Source organism: Antedon bifida, chromosome 8, assembly GCF_963402885.1.
Source record: "Antedon bifida chromosome 8, ecAntBifi1.1, whole genome shotgun sequence".
Lineage (NCBI taxonomy): Eukaryota > Metazoa > Echinodermata > Crinoidea > Comatulida > Antedonidae > Antedon > Antedon bifida.
The window spans coordinates 5,485,416-5,509,743 of record NC_136233.1 but is presented as its reverse complement, the minus strand read 5'-3'; the positions used below and the strand labels follow the sequence as shown (position 1 = coordinate 5,509,743).

Sequence of the window (24,328 nt, the reverse complement as noted above, 5' to 3'; positions counted from 1 at the left end):
TAAAATCAGTACCGAAAGTACGAACCAACTTTATATACCATCGAGTACAAATTCTAAAAGTAAGGCGCGATTTACCGAATTTTGCCCTTACGTAAATTTATATATAGATATTTTTTTATCACAATGATCACCTACAATTTGTCAAAGTGACGAAATAAATTCTACTTTTTTATGTTGGTTCGATGGGGTTTGCTATGTTTTTTTAAGGTTTTCGGTTTAGCAATACCCTCTACATTGAGAAATAAACAAAGTTAGCGTTTATCACCAAAAAAAGTAAATTCTGTATTTACTTAAAAGCAACCGCATGTACACTGCAATACTTACAATGATAATATGGTGCTTTGTTTATTATACTTAATGAGTTCTGCAACTGTATTCATGTTCCATGGCGAACAACCTACACCAGTAGGTAAAGCAATCTTGCGGTCATAGCAACCCTGTGGATAAACTGAACATTTTGTTTGTGAAGTCTATACAGAACTATTCGTCGATGTTCACCAATAAAAAAAAACATTAGTCAAAAATTAATTTGTACAGTAGGTATGCATAAATCAAATATTATATTTACATGAATACAACTTTTAAAATAATCGGTTGGTTGGTAAACACTAACTTGAGCACGCGACTGCAGCCATGCATATGGCCTTGTTATATAATATTAATTTAATAAGTTCCAAAATAAGATTGTCTTTAAAACAAAGGTATTCGACTGTGTCCGGTACCGTATAGACATCGCCATACACGCACACAGTGATACGTTATTGCGGCTGTATACCACAGGATACAGATTAATGTTACACTGATGTATGGTGGAAACATGGACACTGACAGAACCAAACACGATGCAAAAACCTGATCGTGTATTCAACACTGTTGTATGGTGGAAACATGGACACTAACAGAGCAAAACACTAACAAAATGCTACATGTTTTCAACACTGTTGTATGGTGGAAACATGGACACTAACAGAGCAAAACACTAACAAAATGCTACGTGTTTTCAACACTGTTGTATGGTGGAAACATGGACACTAACAGAACAAAACACTAACAAAATGCTACGTGTTTTCAAGACTGTTGTATTGTGGAAACATGGACATTAAAAGAACCAAACGCTAACAAAATGCTACGTGTTTTCAATTGGAATGTTCATATGTAACAGGTATGCTTATAGTTTATACCCAAATACTTGAATGATTTATCTGCTGAATCTGACTTGAATCTGAGAAACCTTGTGGGACCCATTAAAGTAAAACCTGGAATGATAAGTGACCATGCTATAAATAGATGAGTCACCTCATCCAAGTGGCGGGAAAATGGTCATGAATATTTAGTGTATAATGTTTCAGTATGGGTCAGTTCATAAATGGACAAGGGATTTTGTCAATTGATTTGCATTTTTAATAGTTTCTTTTTTTGTATAACCGAACTTTAAATTGATAATTACATGTGTATGACTCGAGTTACAATACAATCGGTCTGTAAACTACGAAATAACGTTATGGTAAATGTATATACCATCGGTTAAAAATTGTCATAGTACCTAACTGGGAATGGATGACACTTACTAGTGCCTAGCCCAAAGTGAAGGTTTTCATCTCCTTCCGACTGGTTACTAGGTAAGCATCTATATTTTTATCTCTCTTAATTTTAGAATTGTTTTAAGTTAATATAGTTGATTAGTTATTTGATTGTTATACTAGACACAACGCAATAGTAGCCTATACTGTCGTTAATGATACGATTGATCGATCGATCACTGATATGTTATTTTAAATATAGTAACACTGTTTTTATTATATCTCCTTCCGACTGGTTACTAGCTTCAATAAAAGAATTTAACTTTTCCAAATCAAGAACTGTCTTTGTGGATGATTTTATTGTGTTTGTGCCAGTGCTGCAGCTCCGGAAAATACTACGCGATAAAGCTACGACGCTAGTAGTACGAACCTGTTACACATATCAATAATCTAATATCTAAAGCTAATCGAATGTTAGGCTTTATTTTTTCTGTAGCCGGAAATTGTTCTCCAGACGCGATTTCGTGTCTGTACAAAACTTTGGTGCTGCCTATTCTAGAGTATGGTTGGCCGGCGTGGGGCCCCAGAAATGGAGGACACATAGAACGCCTCGAACAGGTTCAGCGACGGGCCTCTAGACGTATTCTGTGACCCACTGCGAACCTATATCATACGACGAACGTTTAATAACTTTGGGTTGGTTATCTTTACGTGATAGACATTTAATGATTTTAATTTCCTTTATATTTCGTTGTTTTTATAATGTAACTTTTTGTAGTACTGTAAATAATAATATCCATATCAATCAACGCCATCCTGAATTACTCACATTTGTCCACCCTTTTGCACGTACCGATACTTTAAAATATTCGTCTATCAACAATTTTCCTGTTATATGGTCATCACTACCCCCCATAATCAAAGATCAAACAGTTACTCTTCCTTTGAAAAATTTCCTGTCGAAATTGAAAAAATATCTGCTTGATAAACGCTAACTTTATTTTAATTGTATAGGTGTATTTAAAATTGTGTAACACAGTAATACAAATTAATTAAATTTTTTTTAAATATTCTGTTGTTTACATTTTTACCTTGTATTATGTTGTATGTTACAGGGGTTGCGGACACAAATGTGTTATGGCGCTCTGTTGCTGTCGCAACCCCTGGACCGCTTGTTGTCGAATAAAGAAATGAAAAAATAAAATGGACACTAACAGAACAAAACACTAACAAAATGCTTGGCTGCCACTCCAAGGGTCCTGGGTTCAAGTCCCGTCACATGTCAGGATCAAAATTACAACTCCACTAAAAAAATTGTAATAAGACTTTGTTTATGTAGAGCATCTTGTGTATATGTTTGTCTTGTGAACCTCTGAGGGTCCCTAATGAACAGCAATTGCTGGATGGATAAACAAAACACTGTTGTATGGTGGAAACTTGAACACTAACAGAACCAAACACTAAAAAAAATGTTACGTGTTTTCAACACTGTTGTATCGTGGACATTTGAAAACTAACAGAAAAACACTTTGAAACAAGATTGAATACCTTGAGATGCGGTTTATCCGTATAAAGTTTTGACAATTTCACAAAACCTGAGAACAATCGGCAAAAACCGAAACATCTATGTTTTACAATGTACAGTATTAGAAAAAAAATGACCCAACATAACATATGAACAAAAGATATAGTTATTATAAGAATGCAGAAAAGATGAATGTCCATGATCACCAACCTACTGTGAGAAGACAGTCCCAGAACAGATAATAGTATCTAAAATATCTAACATTGCCCATGATTATTAAGACACAGGCCTACTTAGATATGATAGTTAATGTTTAAGCAGTCACTTAGTTCTAAATTTTAAATGCATTTAATACATACCAGGTCTGGCTTTATTTGTGAGACAGAATGGCAATAGTTCTAGTACTAGGCCTAGTACTAATATTCTTGCGTCTTTAAAGATAAACATCTTCTTACATACGTATTAAGTCGGTAATAGAAATAAGCCGTTAGTTTTTGAAAAGCTCACTAGTATAATGCATAGGTCTTATTATTTTATAATTTATTCATTCATTTTTAAGATGACATTCACTTAAATCACATTACCGGGCGCATTCAATTATTGTTTGTGGGTGTAATATGATTGAATTATTGAACCTTGTTTTTCTTTTGATAATCCATTATTTCGATTTGTGGAGCTTCACACCTCATCATGTATAGAGTGTATTTTACAGCTGTAACTAAATTTTTTAATATAAAGATATTGTCCCCCTGAAAAAATAATTTTTTAAATGTTTTTTTAATATGCCATTTTAATGTCACATAATAGTTTTTCAAAAAATTGGATCTAAAAAAAGTCTTTTTTTTAATTATTATTCATTTTTCATGTTTTTTAAATACAAATAATATTTGTTATTTAAAGATGTATTGTCCCTTGAAACACAAAAAAATGAAGGTCAAAATATTCTAAATTTAAATTGGCCATATCAAAGTAATATTAAAGTTATTCACTTTAAGTCGAAAATTTGAGCCAAAAACAAACATTTTACGTAATTAACAGTTAATTAATTTGATTACATTTCGTCTGGAAAATCGTCGCGAGCAAAAGTAAACAAAGATTTCAAACCATGAGTATACATTATGCATGATGGTAATTAGGATTGTTTACAACTCGTCACGGTTGAGAAGGTGTTTTCACACAGATCGCGAGGAAGTTTTATGATTATGCATACAGAGTAGCCAAATAAGCGCGTTGCATTATGAGACATGTTTTGATCGAAAACTTTGACTGGAAGTCAAAGTTATTTTTTGAACCAAAAAACGTCTGTATTTCAGTTAAATGATTTTTTTTCCCACTAATTTTTGGTGAAAGTTAATAACTATTATGATACTTCAAAATTACCCACTTTTTTCGAAATGTTTTTTTTTTTTTTTTGGGAATTTGACAAAGGGACAATACATCTTTAATATATAAAAAAGAAAGTATTTGTCTATACAAAAAAAGTATTAGTCTAAGTAACTAAGGGCGCGTTTATACAACACGCTATTACACGCATATTCAACACGCCTACGAGAAGTGTGTTGTATAACACCGAAGAGATTCCGTGTAATGAGATTTTAATTGCAAAAAAGGCTACTTGGTTGAATCCTAAAATTTGTGGATTCCTGGTTGCTGTTGGCGTGTTGGAAGTGTCCTCAGGGTATTGTATTGACCTCTCGTTAAATATAAGTATGTGCTGTGAAAATGTTGACCAAATCTAGTAGATAATTGTGCTTTTTTTGCATATTTTAACTGATTTAGCACTTAACATTAACGCTAATTAATGTTGGCATAATTTGGCAAAATGTAGCATAGTTTTATCCTAATTCTAAAACATTTTTTTTTTAATTTCAAAAGCAGATTTAAAAAATCAATAACTGAATAAACTAAATTTTAAACGAAATCATCCATTTTATTAAAATCCTTAATAAACTCATATTAATTCATAATGCATACGAGTATATATACAGTTAGGATTATGAACCAAGGTATAACACGGTATTACGATTTAATGTATAACTGCAAGGTTTTTGTGGGGTTGACCTCGGCCCGTGCAACACGCTAAAAATTAAAGAATTGTTCAAATTTAGGGTGTTGTATAAACACAGCCTAATTGTCATTCTTTAGTCCGTTTATGTATATGTATCTTTTTAATGGGATTTGCTGACAACTGACATTTCATTGTTTTTACGAAGACAAATAAAGTTTCTTGTATCTTGTTGCAGACAATTTTTTTTTACGAAAAGAGGTTTAAGCATCAGCTCCGTCTGTAACTCAGAATTAAATATGAACAAAACCGCTTGTCGTGGCTGAAATGAATCTAGTTGTTATACTGAATTCAAAATCAGTATTTATACTTAAAGCAAAGCAGTGTTGAGCATCAGGCAATGTAAGTTCTAGAAATGAAATTGAGAATAGAAACTTTTGGGAATATAATGAATCTGTAGGTGAGTGGATTTTGCACTGTTAATTGAAAATACAAAACTCTTAGAGTGAGGATGAATCTACAAAGGAGTGGGTTAATTATGGCCACGTGCAATTTAAATATAAATTAGATAATACCATTTTAGTATGTTGAAATTTTGGATATGAATGGAAATAAATTTATTTTTAAAAGCACAAGAGGACACCCATAAATTAAAATATAATTTTAGGTTAAAAAAAAACATTTATACGGTCAAAATTGTTTTCGCTTCGGTTTTTAGTCACGTCCAACGCAACTCTACAGCTCACTATGTCGGTTGGTCGGTAAACACTAACTTGAGCACGCGACTGCATGCAGCCATGTATATGTCCTTGTTTTATGATGGACACATTCGATTAGGATTACCATTGAGTTAGGCAACACTTTCTCAAATATCACTGAATACAACAGAATCGGTTTGTTCTTGTCTCAACGAAATATTTTGTTTTTTTTGTACAAATAGAAATATTCATCCCTGGCAGATGATGACATCGGGAAAAGCAGACGACGAGCAAACAAAATCATATTATCACTGTAAAAATAGTGTTTAGATCTTAAACATCTATTTGTACCAACGTTTTCCACACATTTAGCCTTAAACATGTTTAGATATGAACATGTTTAGGTTCTAAATACAATATAAACATGTAGTCTGTATCCAACTTCACACATCAGTATCGTGTTGATCGATCATGTGGAGAAATATAAAGACAGGTTTTAAACGTGTTTAATGTGCGATGTGTGGAGCTCATGTGTGGCGCTTTTTTCCGCCACAGTAAAACCATATGCGCTGCACGCAACACTAAACACGTACCTTAACATGTTTACTGAACATAATAGTGACATGTTGACTGCTAAACGAGTGGAGGAAAACAACATGTAGCTATAAACACGTTTAGGTTTTAAACACGCTAAACATGAAAAAGTGGGTACAAAATATTTTACAGTGTAATAATAATAAATACATTTCTAATTTCATAGTAAATTGGTCGCGTTGGTGGCTTTTAAGATTTTAATTATTCATTAGATTAACTATCACTAATTGCAAAATTACAAAAACACATGTAGGCCTAGTCAGATAATATTATTATTTATTTCAAGTCCATGAAATATTGATATCCGACAAATTACAAACACTTATGTTTGGATCATCGACAATGTATTTCTTTCAATATATTTCGTTGTATCCCATTAAGTTTAAACCAATCAGTAAGTTACACACATTGATTTGGTGTTTGCAGCCCATGTTAAAGGTTATAGACGTCAAAAACGTGTTTGTATGAGTTAATAACGCATTTCCACGAATGGTAACGCATTTCCACTAATGGGAAAAGTTTAAAAACAGATACAATGAAACTTGTTTTATAAGATACAATCTTTCTAATAATACAATTACCGTAAATCTTCTAATAGTAACCCCCCTTCTAATAGTAACCCCCCTTCTAATAGTAACCTCCCTTCTAATAGTAACCCCCCTTCTAATAGTAACCCCCCTTCTAATAGTAATCCCCCTTCTAATAGTAACCTCCCTTCTAATAGTAACCTCCCTTCTAATAGTAATCCCCCTTCTAATAGTAATCCCCCTTCTAATAGTAATCCCCTTTCTAATAGTAATCCCCCTTCTAATAGTAATCCCCCTTCTAATAGTAATCCCCCTTCTAATAGTAATCCCCTTTCTAATAGTAACCCCCTTTCTAATAGTAACCCCCCTTCTAATAGTAATCCCCCTTCTAATAGTAAACCCCCTTCTAATAGTAATCCCCCTTCTAATAGTAATCCCCCTTCTAATAGTAATCCCCCTTCTAATAGTAATCTCCCTTCTAATAGTAATCCCCCTTCTAATAGTAACCCCCCTTCTAATAGTAATCCCCCTTCTAATAGTAATCCCCCTTCTAATAGTAATCCCCCTTCTAATAGTAATCCCCCTTCTAATAGTAATCCCCCTTCTAATAATAATCCCCCTTCTAATAGTAACCCCCTTCTAATAGTAATCCCCCTTCTAATAGTAATCCCCCTTCTAATAGTAATCCCCCTTCTAATAGTAATCCCCTTCTAATAGTAATCCCCCTTCTAATAGTAACCCCCCTTCTAATAGTAATCCCCCTTCTAATAGTAACCCCCCTTCTAATAGTAACCCCCCTTCTAATAGTAATCCCCCTTCTAATAGTAATCCCCCTTCTAATAGTAATCCCCCTTCTAATAGTAATCCCCCTTCTAATAGTAATCCCCTTCTAATAGTAACCCACCAAGTCAATCTGTAATAATAACTACTCTAATAGTAACTCATTGGGGTTACTGTCACAAAAATTTATGATGCAGTCGTATTTTGAAAATAAGGAGATAATGCAAGTTGATCTTGGGAGTGGGGGAGGATTGAGTGTTTATGAGTACAGTTTATAAAATAAAGTTAGAGTTCAACCAATGTTGTTATTCGTACTGTTTTATTATTTTGCTATGAGTTGCTGACCGGAAAAGCTGGGGGTGGGTTACTATTTTCAGGTGCCTAATTTAAGATTAGCAATAGTGGTACTACTCTAATAGTAACCCCTACTCCAATAGAAACGCCCCCCCCCCCCCCTCCCCTTCTAATAATCAAAGAATAATAAAGGGTTACAATTAGAAGATTTACGGTAACCGTCGTCTGGAATTAAATAATAATACAAAATCTTACGCAGGGTGCGAACAAGTGAGGATGCATACTATTCTCTTAAAATGTAACAACTACAGATTTATTCTTAGATCATTAACATCAAGTGTGGCTTAATAAACAATAATAATCTGCCTAATGAGCGGCGCGACATTTTTAGTCGCGTGGACGCGACTCTATAGTTCACTATGTCGGTCTGTCTGTCGGTCCGGTATCACTATGCGTTTTAGCACGCGACTTATGGCTGTTGGCCTTGTTTTGTAAAATACTTTAATTAATTCTTGATTTGAGAAACTTTCTGTTTGTTATCTATTTTACAAATTCGTAGTTTAACAGTTACCCTAGTTTTCCTGGATTGTTGTAGTAGTTGTCCTTTACCAACTTTTAAATATGCCGTAACCGTGTTTCGAATACAATTAAATTTTAAAAAAATATCTCCTTTTTTATTCATATTTGTTATAGAAATTATTTTAATTTGTGTTCATTTAATTTATTATAGGAGCCATTATTGGAATCATTAGTTTGTGAATGTCTATCAATCGCGTTGCACCAAATAACATCTATATTTGATTTATTTTATTTATTTGATTGCCTTGGTTATCATATGAATTTAACTTTAATTAAATAAATAATTTAATACGTACCAGGCTGACACACACCATCAGACGAAAGAGAATATGAATCTTTACATAAGCATCTGTAGCCATTATTATCAGCACTAGTACAAACATGCGAACACGGATTAGGCCTACTTAAACAAGGAGCTAAAATGATGAAAAGTAAATAGAAGCAGCATTTTACAAGTTATTAATCATATATGATTATAAGTCAAATGCAAATTACCTTTTATTAATCTTTTCAGAAATTCATTGCTCGTTTTACAAACATATACAAATATGTAACAATACTAAATGTAAACAATTACAAAACGCCAAAAACATGAGTAAAAAATTAACAATAAACTTATTGAAAACCACTAGTTACGTTTAAAATGTTTATTAAAAAGTTAAATGACTTGTGGAAGGAAGGAGAGAAGGTACCGGTTGGTGCAAGAGCTCGGTGTCCAGAAGCGACCACTTCGGACTAAGTAGTGGGAGTTAAGTATTGTAAAGAGGGTGGCCGGTGTCATTCAAAATAGATTGAAATATTCTGGATTTGTTACTATTATAAGCCTCGGACAACGACCCCTGGCAACAACCAACTGTCCGCTCAACCTTCCTAACAACATCGTTAATTCTGTCAGTTGTATTGGTATTCCCGGCCCAACCAGAAATACAGTATTTCCAGGTTCGACATATGACTTTAATATAAAAGATAGTAATGATTTTAACATAAACATTGAAAGAATCATTTTCCAGACAGTAAAGAATTAACCCTTTACCTGATACAATATGGTCACACCATGTGAGTTGATCATTAAAAGTAACACCTAGATATTTAAATTTATTAACTTGTTCATCTGTATCATCTATTATAATAGGACAGTGGACACTTTTTTTCGGAAATAGACGATGATCTCTTTTGTATTGTTGACATTTAAGATAACTATTTATTTATTTACAAATGCATTAATTTCACGAGAGTAGGGAGAGATATCATTATCTCCATTAAGTAAACCTAGGTGAAGTAAAAAGGTAATGATGAAAATGATAAACAAATTTTCCTTACATGTCTGTTCTACTTGACCATTGTTTCCATATATTGTAATTCCATAAGGGGGTGAATCCAATTCCACGTTAAAGTAAGCCTCTTCAGTTTTTTTATTAATAGACCATAGAATACTACTCCTCCTATCAGTTATATAAACGTAATTCTAAACGAGAAGAAAAATATTTTTCAATGACAGCCTATCCATTCCACTCCAAACAAGGGAGATGAGATCATTTCATCTATATATAAATTTACGTAAGGGCAAAATTCGGTAAATCGCGCGTTATTTCTAGAATGTTTACTCGATGGTATATAAAGTTGGTTTGTACTTTTGATACTGATTTTAACCACCTGATGTTAACCCTGTTTATTAATTAAATTGAGTTCGATAATTAGTTATTGACAAGTAAAACAAATTTAGGTTCAACGATTTGCCCCAAATAGGGGTGTTTCGTGGTATACACTGTCTAATGCATGTCCATCTTGAAAAATACCCGCATACAATAATACGAGGATGCTTCACATTTTCCTATCTCCTCCTACGATAATTGTTTTTAATGGCTGAAAACCGGTTGAACAGCCCGAGTAGGCCTACAGCATCATAATGTTGAAGACAGGCCGATTTTTTTTTTAAATACTATTTTGATAGATTTAATATACGTGTATACAAATGTATTGATTTGCAATGAATGGAACATACCAAATTATTTGGTTTAACCATGGTTGCATACCTCCATGGTTTAACACAAGTAGGTAAATTTATGGGCCCTTGGAGAATAAACATAAATAGTATTGTAATGCTATACAATACTGTAAATAGGTATTAGCCACTTTTGATCGCCATTTGAATCGCAAATTTCTTATTGTGAGTGTTGGTACTGTTAGATATAATATAAACAAATATACTGTATTACTGTGAGTGTGGGTAGCCCCTAAATATTTTGTTACTGAGTGGATAATAAAGAAAAATAAAGAATATATTAAAAAATTGTTCCTCTTTGTACCTATCCTAATCCCCAACCCACTCAACCCTAATGTTAGATACAAAACACAAATTGGGTTTGTTTAAATGGGGTCCACATATATATAGTCCTGCGGTACGTACATTTGAAATCGCCAGTTTTTTTACGCTGAAATTACTATGTATTCGAGAACTATCTGTGGGCACGACCTAGATGGTACGCGAGCGAAGTATTATAAAATTAATGAATGTTTATGAGTTGGACGGTGAGAATATTTCATGAGTTGAAAAATAGAGCAATCAATTTGTAATCTTATGAATTCTCTCCATTCATTGAATACAAAACGCTCATTGTTTTTTAAGTAAAACATATGCTTTTATTCATTGTATCCATCGTAAATCATTGGCGAATGCTAGGTCGGGCGGGAAGGAATCCAGGCCATCCAAAACTACTCCAACTTCAAACGTGAAGTTATAGACGACGCGCACTAAAACGTAGCGTGGCCAAAAATTCTCAAAATCTTTACAGGAAGCTGAACGTGCATTAGAAGATCCGAAGAAAACAAGCACTAATTTAGCCCCGTTTACTATGAAAAATCAATCTAATTTCACTCTGAATTACCTTATAAACTTTTAACTTAAAGAATTCTGAAGTTGCCTCTGACTCATTGTAAAATATGCGTCGATCGGATCCATCAAGGTTGCATGACTCAACTTTAGAAAACCCATTACCCACGTCTGTCCAGTAAAGTCTAAATAATAAATATTGTAATGATTATGTAGTCCTTGTTGTATATAAGCTAACATTTCTAATTTATAATACAAAGGCAATATTATACAAATAATGAATGTTTACTATTAGTCCGGTGGCAGGAGGGGGGAATCACCACCCGAAAGGGGACAAATTGCCATCCAACTTTTCTAGACCAGAATTTTCCGTAGATTACGAATATGGAAGGATCAGGATAGGAAGCGTTTTCGAGATATAAGGGGTCAAAGTTCAAAATTGACCAATTACAACAATGTATTATGTATATGTATTATAACAAATTTATTGAAGCCCAATTTGGTCTTTTATTACATTTTTATGATTATAAGTGTCTATTCAATCACCTTATGAAAAAAAAATTCTTTGTAATTAAGGTTCAAATGTCAATATTGCCCAATCATAGAATGTACCTATAAAACCAAATAAAAACTTATATTTAATAAAAATTGGATGTTTTCTCATCCTGTTAATCAATCATACGCAATGTAAAAGAGCGAATACATCATTTCATCAGTTGACATAAGGTCAATTTCATCAGTTGACATAAGGTCAAAGGTCAACATTTTAATACACGTATTAGTTAACAAATAAATGCAAAGTTGTCCAAACTATGATATTGATGGTTTTACAAGTAATCAAATTATTTGATTAGTAAAGTTATGTTATTTCATTATAATTTTGATTAATATAATTATAATACTGTATTTAATCAAATCAGACTTTGATCAGGATAGGAAGCGAATAGGAAGAGATAAGGGGTCAAAGTTCAAAATTGAACAATTATAACAATGTATTATTATATGTATTATAACCAATTTATTGAAGTTCAATTTGGTTTTTTAATACATTTGTATGGTTATAGGTATCTATTCAGTCGCCTTATAAAACAAATACTTTTCAAATTAAGGTCAAAAGTCAATATTGACCAATCACACAATTTGCATATAAACCCAAATAAAAACTAACATTTAAGACAAAATGTTATGTTTTATCATTCTGTTAAGACATCTATCAATCATACACAATCAAAAGAGCACATTTATCATTACACAAGTTGACTTAGGTCAAAGGTCAACATTTGAACAAGTGATATACTAAATAATGCAAAGTTATTCAAACTATGAGATCGATGTTTATAAATGTAATCACGTTATTTGATCAGTGAAGTTATGGTATTTTTATATTTTTTCTAGTGCGCATTTAATATTTTAAATGTATTAATATAATACTGTAAAATAAATAATAAAATTATTAATATTATTAATATTATGACGGTTAAAATGATGTCAAAATGTTACGCTGACCTTCAATGATTTGCCACTATACAGTTGCATTAATTAGGGCTACAATATTCGTTTTTGGAAAATAAACTACTATTCATCAGAACCAGAGAATACCAATTCGTACAGGATAGGGCATAGGCAGATCCAGGTGGCCAAACTCAATCCACAACTCACTACACAGACAGACCACAATTTTTATATAGCCACAGATAGTTTGGCCGATACAGGAAATAGTTTCCTGTACACAAAAGATTCTAAAATAACCCGAATGAACCCTCTAAGGACCCTTTTGGGATCTCTATGTGGTGTGCTACATAAGGCCCTGTATTAGAAATTAATATGGGGTAAATAGTTCATAGATGAACTATGGAATAAAACTAAAATGTTCACCCTCAATCTTTAAATAACATTTATGGATTTGCCCAAATGAACCCAAGGGCCGATCCTTCATGGACCTTTCGGTGTTCTCTATGTGGGCCTACAAGAGACCCTATATTGGAAATACTGTATGTGGGGTGAAAATGTGGGTTCATAGAGATATAATAAATATCCCTGTGCACCCTCGATCATCCATAAGGAACATTTTATGGATTTGCCCAAATTACCCCAAGGGCCGGTCGTTCTCCATGGATGGACATTAAGCCCCATAATGGAAATATAAGGGGTGACACTGTGAGTTTATATAGACAGGCGCGGCCCATGGAATAAAGCTGCCTGTGCACTCTCGATCCTTAAGGAACACTTATGGATTTGCCAAAATTAACCCCCCAAAGGCCGGTCCTCCATGGATGGACATTAAGCCCCATAATGGAAATATAAGGGGTGACAATGTGGATTTATATAGACAGGCACATGGAATAAAGCTGCCTGTGCACTCTCGATCCTTAAGGAACCGATTTTGATTTTGCCTAAAATGAAACAACAGCAGGTCATCTATTTAGACCCTTCTCTACTGTATGTTCAGTTCTACATTTGGCCCCTATATCGGATCAATGCATTTGGCTACATAAGTTACTGTGTTAGAAATATATCGGGTAACTAAAACTGTGGGTTCCAATATTAAGCCATGGGAAAAGCCTGTCTGTGCACCCTCAATCCTTTTAAAAGGAACCCATATGGATTTGCCAAAATGAACCAAGGGTAACTTCTGAATTCTCTATGAACCGTACATTCCGTTTATTGGAGATACATGGATACCTGAATGACATTTCTCAAATGTTTCTGAAAGACATTGTACTGTATAGTAGTAGTAGTATTCCCCTTCCACACCTCTTTGAATTAAATCCACCCCGATAGGCTCTTATGTACATGATTTCAAAGCAATAATCACACTTGTATTTTTCAAGCAGTATAATCTATTAGATTGAATAAAAATATCTATTATGTAAAAGGCTCTAGCCTCCCTAACTTGTGTGGGATTGCGGTTGACACGTGCAGTAATAATACCAGGTAACTCGTCTGAACAAACATTTATTGGCATAAAAACAGGCAAGCAAAACAGCCTCTATAATACAGATATCAAAGATAAATAGTTCAATGCAATATTTTCATAAATTAGGCTAGTCATTACTGTAGGCCTCCTAGGGTATAATGTAGGCCTAGCCTAGGCTAGTTAACTTGTACAGTAGTTTTAGCAATGTTCAACCTCACAAAATATTAATCCTATCAGGCCTATAATGTAAACCAACTATAAGAAACAAAAATAAAATATAAGTCATAACAAACTCTCACTAACCAGTTTATGGCAGTTTAATTAATTAATTACAAATTCTAGCATTTACTGTATTTGCTTTAGCCAGGAGAACACTACTATCCCTGCCAGTCACCCAGGCCAAAGAGAGAGATGTCTCCTTGGATACAGCTCTCTAGGCTTGGGTGTCCAGCAGGGTTCCCATCCCCCATGGACTATTCCATTATCACAAAATCAAACAAAATCACTGAACCATAACATGTTCCCCGTGATGACTATACTTGGCCCCCAAGTATTGTAATCTGACACACTGTCGCAAGATAAAGTATACTAATTATTAGATACCCGATTGTTGGTTGAAATAGCATTGGGATGCCACCCCCCGTTAAGACATTCTGCAATGGACTACTAACCATCATGTCATGCCAACTGTTAAAGTGAAGATACTAAATACGGAGCCAGTACGGTCCCTCCCAATAGCAGAAGTATGAGGAATTTCCAATGCGAGTCCACCCATCATGGCCCTTGTTACCATGACACTCACCCGATCAGTAAAGTTCTGATCGCACCTCATGACCACTGCTAAAGGTTCACCCATAAGACTGCTTTCCAACGCAACTAACAGCTCAAGGAGCATGACCAATCCAATAGGTGCCACCATACGGCTTCATACCCCAAAAACTATAACTACAACAACTCATAGGTTACCCTATAACCATTACTCTGTGACAGATCGATTCATTATATAATACAAGCTTCAGAGATTGTGGTACTTTAAACCATTATTATCAGCTTTCCAATCATCTATAAATACATCTCATGTTACATGATACAAGAACCTGTGTGTACCTAATTATTTTCAAAATACCATATTACGACACCATAACATGCTGTACTCTTAAACTTAATACCTATTAACAATTAGGTAAACAATAGTAACATAATTATAACAATAACTCCTATGCGGTAATATTGATGAACACCAAACACTTTATCATCATAGATTATTTAGCTTAAAATGGTTTAACAATTACAGAAAAGTAGCACAAACCAATAGAAGGTGTGCATACATAAAATTCAAGTTCATAAAATAATTAAGTCAACACTTAATGGCGAGAAACTGTAGACTTTGGCCATTTCTCAGGGTTACTATGAAAACCTCTAGTTGATCTTGATGATCGTCTGAGTTGAGGTTCTACTGGTTGGTGTCTTGCATTTTGCTGTGGTAAGTCATGATGTGTAAATACCCAGGTTGGCATATCATCTTCTTCATAGTCACTTCCTACAATGTCTTCAGTTGTTGCTTCCCTTGGATCAACAATTAAGAGTTTTCTATTTACAGTACGTGTCGGGCCACCCAGAAGAGGCCGAATCTTGTAAACGTCTCCAGCGTCGTTAACCCAAACTATGATGTAGGCATCGTGATGAAACTTGTCTTCTAACTTGTGTCTGCCTTCAAAAGCACACCTTTTCAACAGTACACGATCTCCAACGCTCAGTTGTGGACTCATCTTATGTATATTCTGCTTCAGTGTAGAGTTTTCTAGTTTCCGTTCAATGCTATCTTTTGCCACTTGATGGGCTTGTTGTATAGCATCAGCTTGTTGTTCGATAAAGTCATCTTCCCAGTTTTCCCGTGAATTGTTGAGAAGTTGGTCTAATGGCGTAAACGGTTCACGTCCATATAGTAGGCGAAATGGTGAAACACCAGTAACACTGTGGGGTGTTGAATTATACAAGAACACTAAATGTCCAAGCAGCTCTGGCCATTTTCGTCGTTGTTTATGATCAATAGATCTTATCATTCCACAAAGGGTACGGTTAAATCTCTCTGTTTGGCCATTGCCCTGCGGGTGGTATGGCGTGGTCCTGGATTTGTGAATGTTGTAGAGTTTGCAAAGTTCCTTAATGACTAGGCCTTCGAAGTTTCTCCCCTGGTCGGAGTGAAGCCGCTGTGGTGCACCATAATAATTGAACCACTTCTCTTGAAGGACTTTCGCTACTACTATGGCTGACTGATTTCGGCAGGGTATAGCTTGTGCAACCTTAGTAAATGCATCTGTTAGAACCAAGACATCCTCGTAACCACCTTTGCCCTTATCAAGTTTGAGAAAATCAATAGCTAACAACTCAAATGGACGGAATGCGATTAGATGGCGTCTAGGCATGCGAATCATGGGACAAATTGTCTTGGATGTTGTGCAAGTGAAACATTTCTTAATATGTTGTCATCATCTTGTCTTTAAAATGCCAATAGTCCTATTAGCACCTTGATGACCCCATCCATCGTGTGCCATCTCTAGCATTTTGTTGCGAAGACTATGTGGAATGAGTAGTTGTCGACAGTCACCTGTGTTACATTTAACTTCTCGGTATAGTACTCCTTTCCACTCCTTTAAATGTGTTATCTGTTTTAACCATCCTCTTAGTCCAACAGAGTTATCAGTAATTGGTTGCCCAGGTTTCCAGTTGATTTGCCAATACTCCCAAACCTTTGCCAATATTGCATCGCTTCTCTGGAGGTTAGCTAATTGTTGGTGAGTGTAGGACGGAAACAAACTATGTGTTTCATCTTGAGGGTGAATTTCTTTAGTAGTTTGATTTGCATTTCGGATGTTGATGGGTACTAAACTACAGGCTGTCACTTCTTTTACCATTACTGTAACATCACATACTTCAGCATCTGGACATCTGCTTAGTGCGTCTGCACACTGATTGCTCTTCCCAGGTTTGTACTTAATGTCGATATTGAAAGGTGCGAGCTGAGCCACCCAACGATGCTCCGTTGCTCCTAACTTGGCTGTCCTTAAATGAACTAATGGGTTATGATCTGTAAAGACAGTGCATTTTGATCCTCTAATGTATGATCCAAACTTTTCTGTTACAGCCCATTTCAGAGCGAGAAGTTCTACTTTGAAGCTTGAGAGATCTGCATAATTCTTTTCAGCTCCACGAAGGCTGCGGCTGGCATATGATATGGGGTGAAGTTTTCCATCTTCGTCTGCTTGCATTAAGCATGCTCCTAGACCATTGAAAGAAGCGTCCACTTCTATAACAAACTCCTTACCGAATATGGGGTAGGCCAAGACAGGTGCTGTTGATAGTGCTTTCTTCAGTGTCTGGAATGCTGTTTCGGCTTGTCCACTCCATTCAAACGATAGCTTCTTCCCCGCATTTCTGGTTTTCTTTCCGGTCAATCCATGTAATGGAGCAGCAACTTTCGAGAAGCCAGATATGAATCGTCTATAGTAAGATGCAAGTCCCAAGAATGAACTCACTTGCGATGAATCTTTGGGAGTAGGCCACCGCATAACTTTCTCTACCTTACTTGGGTCTACCGATATTCCATTTTTGTTGACGATATGACCTAGATGAGTTACTTCAGTCTGGAACAACTTGCATTTTCCACCTTTTAACTTCAAACCACACTTCTGTAGTCTCCTGAATACTTCAGCTAACCGGTCCAAATGTTCTTCAAAAGTGTTTGAAAATACAAGGATGTCATCCAAATACAATATCAATTTTTCAAGGTTTAGATCACCAAATATATTTTCCATAATTCGCTGGAATGTTCCTGGACTATTACACAATCCTTGAGGCATGCGATTGAATTCGAATAACCCCCAAGGAACTCGAATAGCTGTTAATGGGACGGAGTCTGGGTGCATCGAAACTTGAAAATATCCATGAGAGAGATCCATAGGTGAGAAATATTTGGCTCCACCTAAAGCTTCAAGAGTCTCGTCAATCCGAGGTAACGGGAACGAATCCTTGATTGTGATTGCATTGAGTTGTCGATAATCCACACACAGTCGCAGTGCTCCTGAGCTTTTCCGTACAAGTACTACTGGGCTAGCATACGGACTAGAGGACTTCTGTATAATTCCTTTATCGAGCATGCCTTGTAGCAGCTGTTTGACTTCGGCCATTTGTGATGGTGGTATTCTACGATAGGGCATACGGATTTGCTTGTCAGTGGAGACTTTGATTTCATGAGGAATTAAATCACAATATCCAAGGTCGAACTCGCCAGTTGAGAAAACCTCTTTATGATCTACAAGCAATCTTGCAACTTGGTCAATTTCATCAGGATCGATGTTATTGAGACTTACTCCAAATGGTAGTTCCAAGATTGTGCCATCTCTACACACATGTCTCTCACAGGTATTTATTTGCGTTAGTGGAATGGGTGAGCTGTTAATTACTTGACTCTCATCAGTATAAACTTCTCTAACATCTACTTGTAGAACATCATCTGTCTGGAATGTAACTACATGAGCTTGTTGAACTAGCTCTACTGCTGCTGCTACCATGGTTTTGGGTTTTAAGATTAGTTCTTCGTCAGTCGAATTCGAAACAAGCAGACTCACTTGTGAAACTCCGGATACACAACCTTCAATTACCTCCAGACCTTCTCTATCACTGGATGATTTAATTAACCATAGACTCTTAACATCATTATCAAGCCTACATGTGGCATCAAAACAGCATTCTAGTCTTTTTACTGATCGTGGGGGAACGACTTCTAACAAATCTTTGGTTAGTACACCACGTTTCCCACATGTTACTTTGGACTCTGCTGTTTCATTAGACATCTTCAGGCTATTAATCACCATGCTTAGGTTTTCATCTGGTGTATCAATGAATAATCGTAGGGCATTACATCCTAGTATCAAAGGAAAATCTTGCTTACGTCCACATTTAGGTGAATTGCCTTCTACCACCAGAAACCCAACGACGACCGTCTTATTTCCTATGGTAACAGGTATCTGTACATAACCTTCAACTGCTATTTTGGTTCCTGTAACTCCAACAATCTTAATGGCGGAATCTAGGTTTTCCATTGGACCAATACGAGGCTTCAGTATTGAATTGTATACATCAGTTGGGATTATTGAGGCTTCGGCTCCTGTATCAAGAATGCAGCCGATCCGTGCACCAGCAATATCCAACATCATTTTTGGGCTCGGCGCCAGTAGTCCCAACCTAGTCGATTCAGTTTGATCCTCACTTTTCACCCTACTCTCATGTGCAACAATAGGCAGTTTATCACTCCCTCCTACCACCTTGCCTCTGATGGCGGAGGGCAGAAGTTTTCCGGGTGCTGTACTCCTGCCGACTGCTGCATAGTTGGTTGTGTGGTTCGCTGTTGCTGCATGGTTTTCTGAGATGAATAGTTCATCTGCGGCTGGTAAGTTGCCTGTGGCTGATCAGTTAGTGGTGGTTGGTATGTTGGTCTAGGTTGATTGACTACCTGTGGCTGGTAAGTTGTCTGTGGATGACTAGTTATTGGTGGTTGGTAATTTGGTCCGGGTTGATTGACTGCCTGTGGCTGGTGCATCTGTTGAGGTGTAGGTCGAATTTGGTAGGCTCCTTGAAGTTGGGGAACTGGTGCTTGGTGGTAAGCTGGTTGAGATTTGAAGCTTGGCTGTGGTTGGTAGGATCTTTGTGAATAGGTGTCCTGTGACCGATTTGTGTTATGGCACTGGCGTTTATAATGACCTTTCTGCCCACACTCGTAGCACTTAGCATCTTTAATTGACCTGCTTTTAGTACTTGTACTCCATGGCCTATCCATTTTCTCGATCACCAACCTTAATTTGGCCATTTCATCTTTCATCATCTTTGACCTCTTTGGATAACTCATGACTCCCGGTTGATTGGTTGTTTTGGTCACGATGAAAAGTATTCGCCACTTGGTCAGCATGCACCTCGTATACACCATGGGACCTTCTAGAGATTGGTTCCTGATCTTGGAAAAAATCAAGTGCACTTCTACGCATTTCCATAAACGTCCTGCCCCTGCAATCAATTTCTATTCGCCGCAACTCCCGCTGCACCCATTTTTCGCGGACACCTCTAACCAGTCTTTCTTTCAGAGTATTATCTTTTAGTCTTGCCATTGCAGTTCTTTCACCAGCATCTGTCGTTGCTGTTTCCATTTTTCCATACAGTCTCATTAGTGCTAAACTAAACTCTGCCAGGCTTTCTCCATCTTGTTGTACACGATTATGTAGAGTCTCACTCAACGAAGCATTTGTCTCAAGTGGACCAAAACGTTCTTTCAACACATTGATTATTCGCTCATGGTTGCTTCGCACATCAACCCCATAACACATCAGTTCTTCTTTAGCACTTCCACCTAAATGGTCCAACAAGGCTTGAGCTTTCTTGGCATCTGCCAGTCCATACTGATTTGCGTAGGCTGAGAAATCTTCCAGCCACTCAGTCAACGAAGGTTCGTTGGTTGCCTTGGAACCTCTAAACTTGGTCAACTTGATTCCAGGATGAACATGATGGACGTTGATGCCTTGAAGTGCAGTTGCTATTGTTTGTAAAATCTCCTGTGTAGAAGGACCTTCTCCGTTTTCCATAGCCATCATAAATAGTATATAATAATTATGATTATGTAAAAAGTATAGGTCTTCCATAAACTGAGGCTGCTTCCTTGAATAACGTACTTTTTACCTTTATCTTGTCTTGTGTTCAATCCCACTTCTGACACCACTGTAAAAGGCTCTGGCCTCCCTAACTTGTGTGGGATTGCGGTTGACACGTGCAGTAATAATACCAGGTAACTCGTCTGAACAAACATTTATTGGCATAAAAACAGGCAAGCAAAACAGCCTCTGTAATACAGATATCAAAGATAAATAGTTCAATGCAATATTTTCATAAATTAGGCTAGTCATTACTGTAGGCCTCCTAGGGTATAATGTAGGCCTAGCCTAGGCTAGTTAACTTGTACAGTAGTTTTAGCAATGTTCAACCTCACAAAATATTAATCCTATCAGGCCTATAATGTAAACCAACTATAAGAAACAAAAATAAAATATAAGTCATAACAAACTCTCACTAACCAGTTTATGGCAGTTTAATTAATTAATTACAAATTCTAGCATTTACTGTATTTGCTTTAGCCAGGAGAACACTACTATCCCTGCCAGTCACCCAGGCCAAAGAGAGAGATGTCTCCTTGGATACAGCTTTCTAGGCTTGGGTGTCCAGCAGGGTTCCCATCCCCCATGGACTATTCCATTATCACAAAATCAAACAAAATCACTGAACCATAACAATTATAAACAATTTGCTGTTAGAAATCTCTATGCCATTTCGTTTTTTAGATGAGAAAAACAGGTCAAAGGTTAAAATTACAGAAAAATAGTGTTTCAGTCACTTTTTGAAAAAAATGTTGCATTATGGCAAGTATAAACATATATATTGTGAACAATTTGATACCAAAATTGGCTCCTTACGACAAATATTTATTAATTTATGTTTTTATAACCTTATTCAATTATGTCAAAGGTTAATAACCACACTTCCGGTCATTTTCAAGCAATATCATCTGTTACACTGGATATAAATGTATATCTTGGGAACAATTTGCTCCTATTTTTAATTCTCTCCGACCTGCCGTTACTTAAATATAGCAAAAAGAGGTCAAAGGTCAAAATTGTTAAAAATGGGTCAATTTTACAAAGAAAGTTCTGTTAGAGCTAATATAAACATATACATTGTGAACAATTTGACACCAAAATTATCTCACTAGGTCCAGAATTTCCAGAGATATAGCATGTTTTTATATTGGTCAATTTTGAACTTTGACCCCTTATATCTCGAAAACGCTTCCTATCCTGATCGATTACCTTCCATATTCGTAATCTACGGAAAATTCTGGTCTAGAAAAGTTGGATGGCAATTTGTCCCCTTTCGGGTGGTGATATCCCCCCTCCTGCCACCGGACTATATGAGAAAGATGGTGAGAATACTTAAGTATATAAGTTGAAACATAGAGTACTCTATCTCTCTCTTTTTTCATCTCCATTTAGGCCTAACGAATACAAACATTCATTATTATTTGTTTTATAACACACCTACTTTTATTCATAAATTAACGAATGCTAGGCCGGGGAGCTAAGCTTAAAGACCAATTTACACTAGGGCGATAACGATTACTAACATCAGCTTTCAATATTGTGAATTTATTCTTTTTATCTCCAATTTCAGCCATTTTACTACCAAATCTGCAATAAATTACATTTTTAAAGTACATTGAGAATACTTGCAAACAATTTCGCAAGTAATTCTAGGGTGGGACTCAAACCCACGACCTCCAGATCACTATCCTGCTGTTCATACTGTACCTATAGACTACAGTCGAGCTTGCACTGATAGCTAGATTCAAGCCCAATTACTGCTTACTTGGGCTCAAATCTAACCCCTATCCATCAGCGCAAACTTATTGGTCTAGAACACAGGGCTTTAAAATAACAATGGGCTCGTATAGACACACACATCGACTATCTGATCCGTCAACAATTATACTTAAAATACAGCCATCGTTAAAAAATCAATTAACAATTGAATAATATAAAAGACGTTGAATACACTTCCACGTCAAGATTAGCTGAGAAAGAAGAAATAACAAAAAAGATAAAAAAGATCGAGTTCTACTAGCCCCCAGAATCGCCTACTCTTGACTCTGAGTGCGTGGACCCTGATGAAACCGAAGTGGGTATGCTGAACCAAAACCATCCTTAAGGGTAAGCTAGATTCGATCATTTTAAATCAGGGGGCCTTGATCAAACGAATTGACAAGATCTAACACAAACGGAACTTGAAAAATTAATCACATTTACCAGTGATTTAATTGTAGAAATAGAGAAGAAAATCGTTATGGGAGCGAATCACTAGAATGGGGGCCCAGTGGACGACACCCCCGGAAGAAACACATCACGAGATCCGATGGGATGACTGTGTAAATCCATTCTTTCAATTTTAAAAATGAAGTGACCTTTAAAGTTCAATGCTTTCAAAAAAACCACAAATAAAATGATTCCAAAGTCGTGTTTCCACAAAATATCAGATGAAAGTTTGTGTCTGAGCGCATCATCTAATTTTGAGTAGTGAGGGCACTTTTTGTGTTGATTTTAAAGTCCGTTTTATTATTCCAATACTTGCATCTTAATTCTATAACTTAATTCACATTTATATTTTATCATTAAAATGTTTTAATCTGCCGACTGATTAACAGATGTAACTTTCTGATGCGCACCCTAGATTAATATTCTCACAGCACAAAGTCAAATATTGCGCTTTTATAATACCTAATCATCCCATGCGAACTATTATTAAGGCAGACAAGACCGTGCGGAGCACAGGTTATTACTAGACCACACTTATTACAAAAGTAGCAAATAGGTAACAAATCTCCCAAACCAACAAAATTGCAAAATATTAAAACCATTGAAATGTTTTTATTTTGATAATTTGTCAAAGTACTTTTATCAGAGTGCGCTTTTATTATACTTGCCCATGTAAATTATATAAACACATATTAATTAGGCAGAAAAGACTGTGCAGAGCACGGGTTATTGCTAGTTATTATAAATGAAGATATAAACGATATTCAAACAAAAAACTATGGTATCGCCGACATATACATGCAAATTTTACAAACACATGCAGGAGGTGTAATACTATAGACGTCATCTTTACCTGGCCATGGACAATGATCGTATGTGTTTTGTCCATTATTTGACACACATAACAAGTGCATGTTTTTCAAACAGGGAATCCCCGTCAGCAAAATAACGTACTCTTAGAAGAAAGCTGCACGGTCATACAAGGCGCAGCTCCGATATGGTTTATTTCAGTAACTCGCCTTTTAACCATCCGCATATATGATCATTTTACTAAAAACTATTTTAAACATTAGAAATAAAAATATACACTTGATTTGCCTCAACAATAATTATACACCTAATAACATCCTACATAACGGACAAATAAAATAAA

General features: G+C 35.8%; 1 protein-coding gene across 1 annotated transcript; it reads right to left on the bottom strand.

Annotated features, from left to right (window-relative positions):
* Positions 1 to 15,633: 15,633 nt before the first annotated feature.
* On the bottom strand, positions 15,634 to 16,519 carry LOC144850387 (uncharacterized). Its single transcript, XM_078707661.1, has one exon. It carries the CDS (start codon positions 16,330 to 16,332, stop codon positions 15,634 to 15,636), a length of 699 nt encoding a protein of 232 aa, XP_078563787.1. The 5' UTR covers positions 16,333 to 16,519.
* Positions 16,520 to 24,328: the final 7,809 nt, after the last annotated feature.

Coding starts and splice junctions, on each gene's coding strand:
- LOC144850387 (XM_078707661.1), bottom strand. CDS start 16,332: ATGATAAGATCTATTGATCATAAACAACGACGAAAATGGCCAGAGCTG.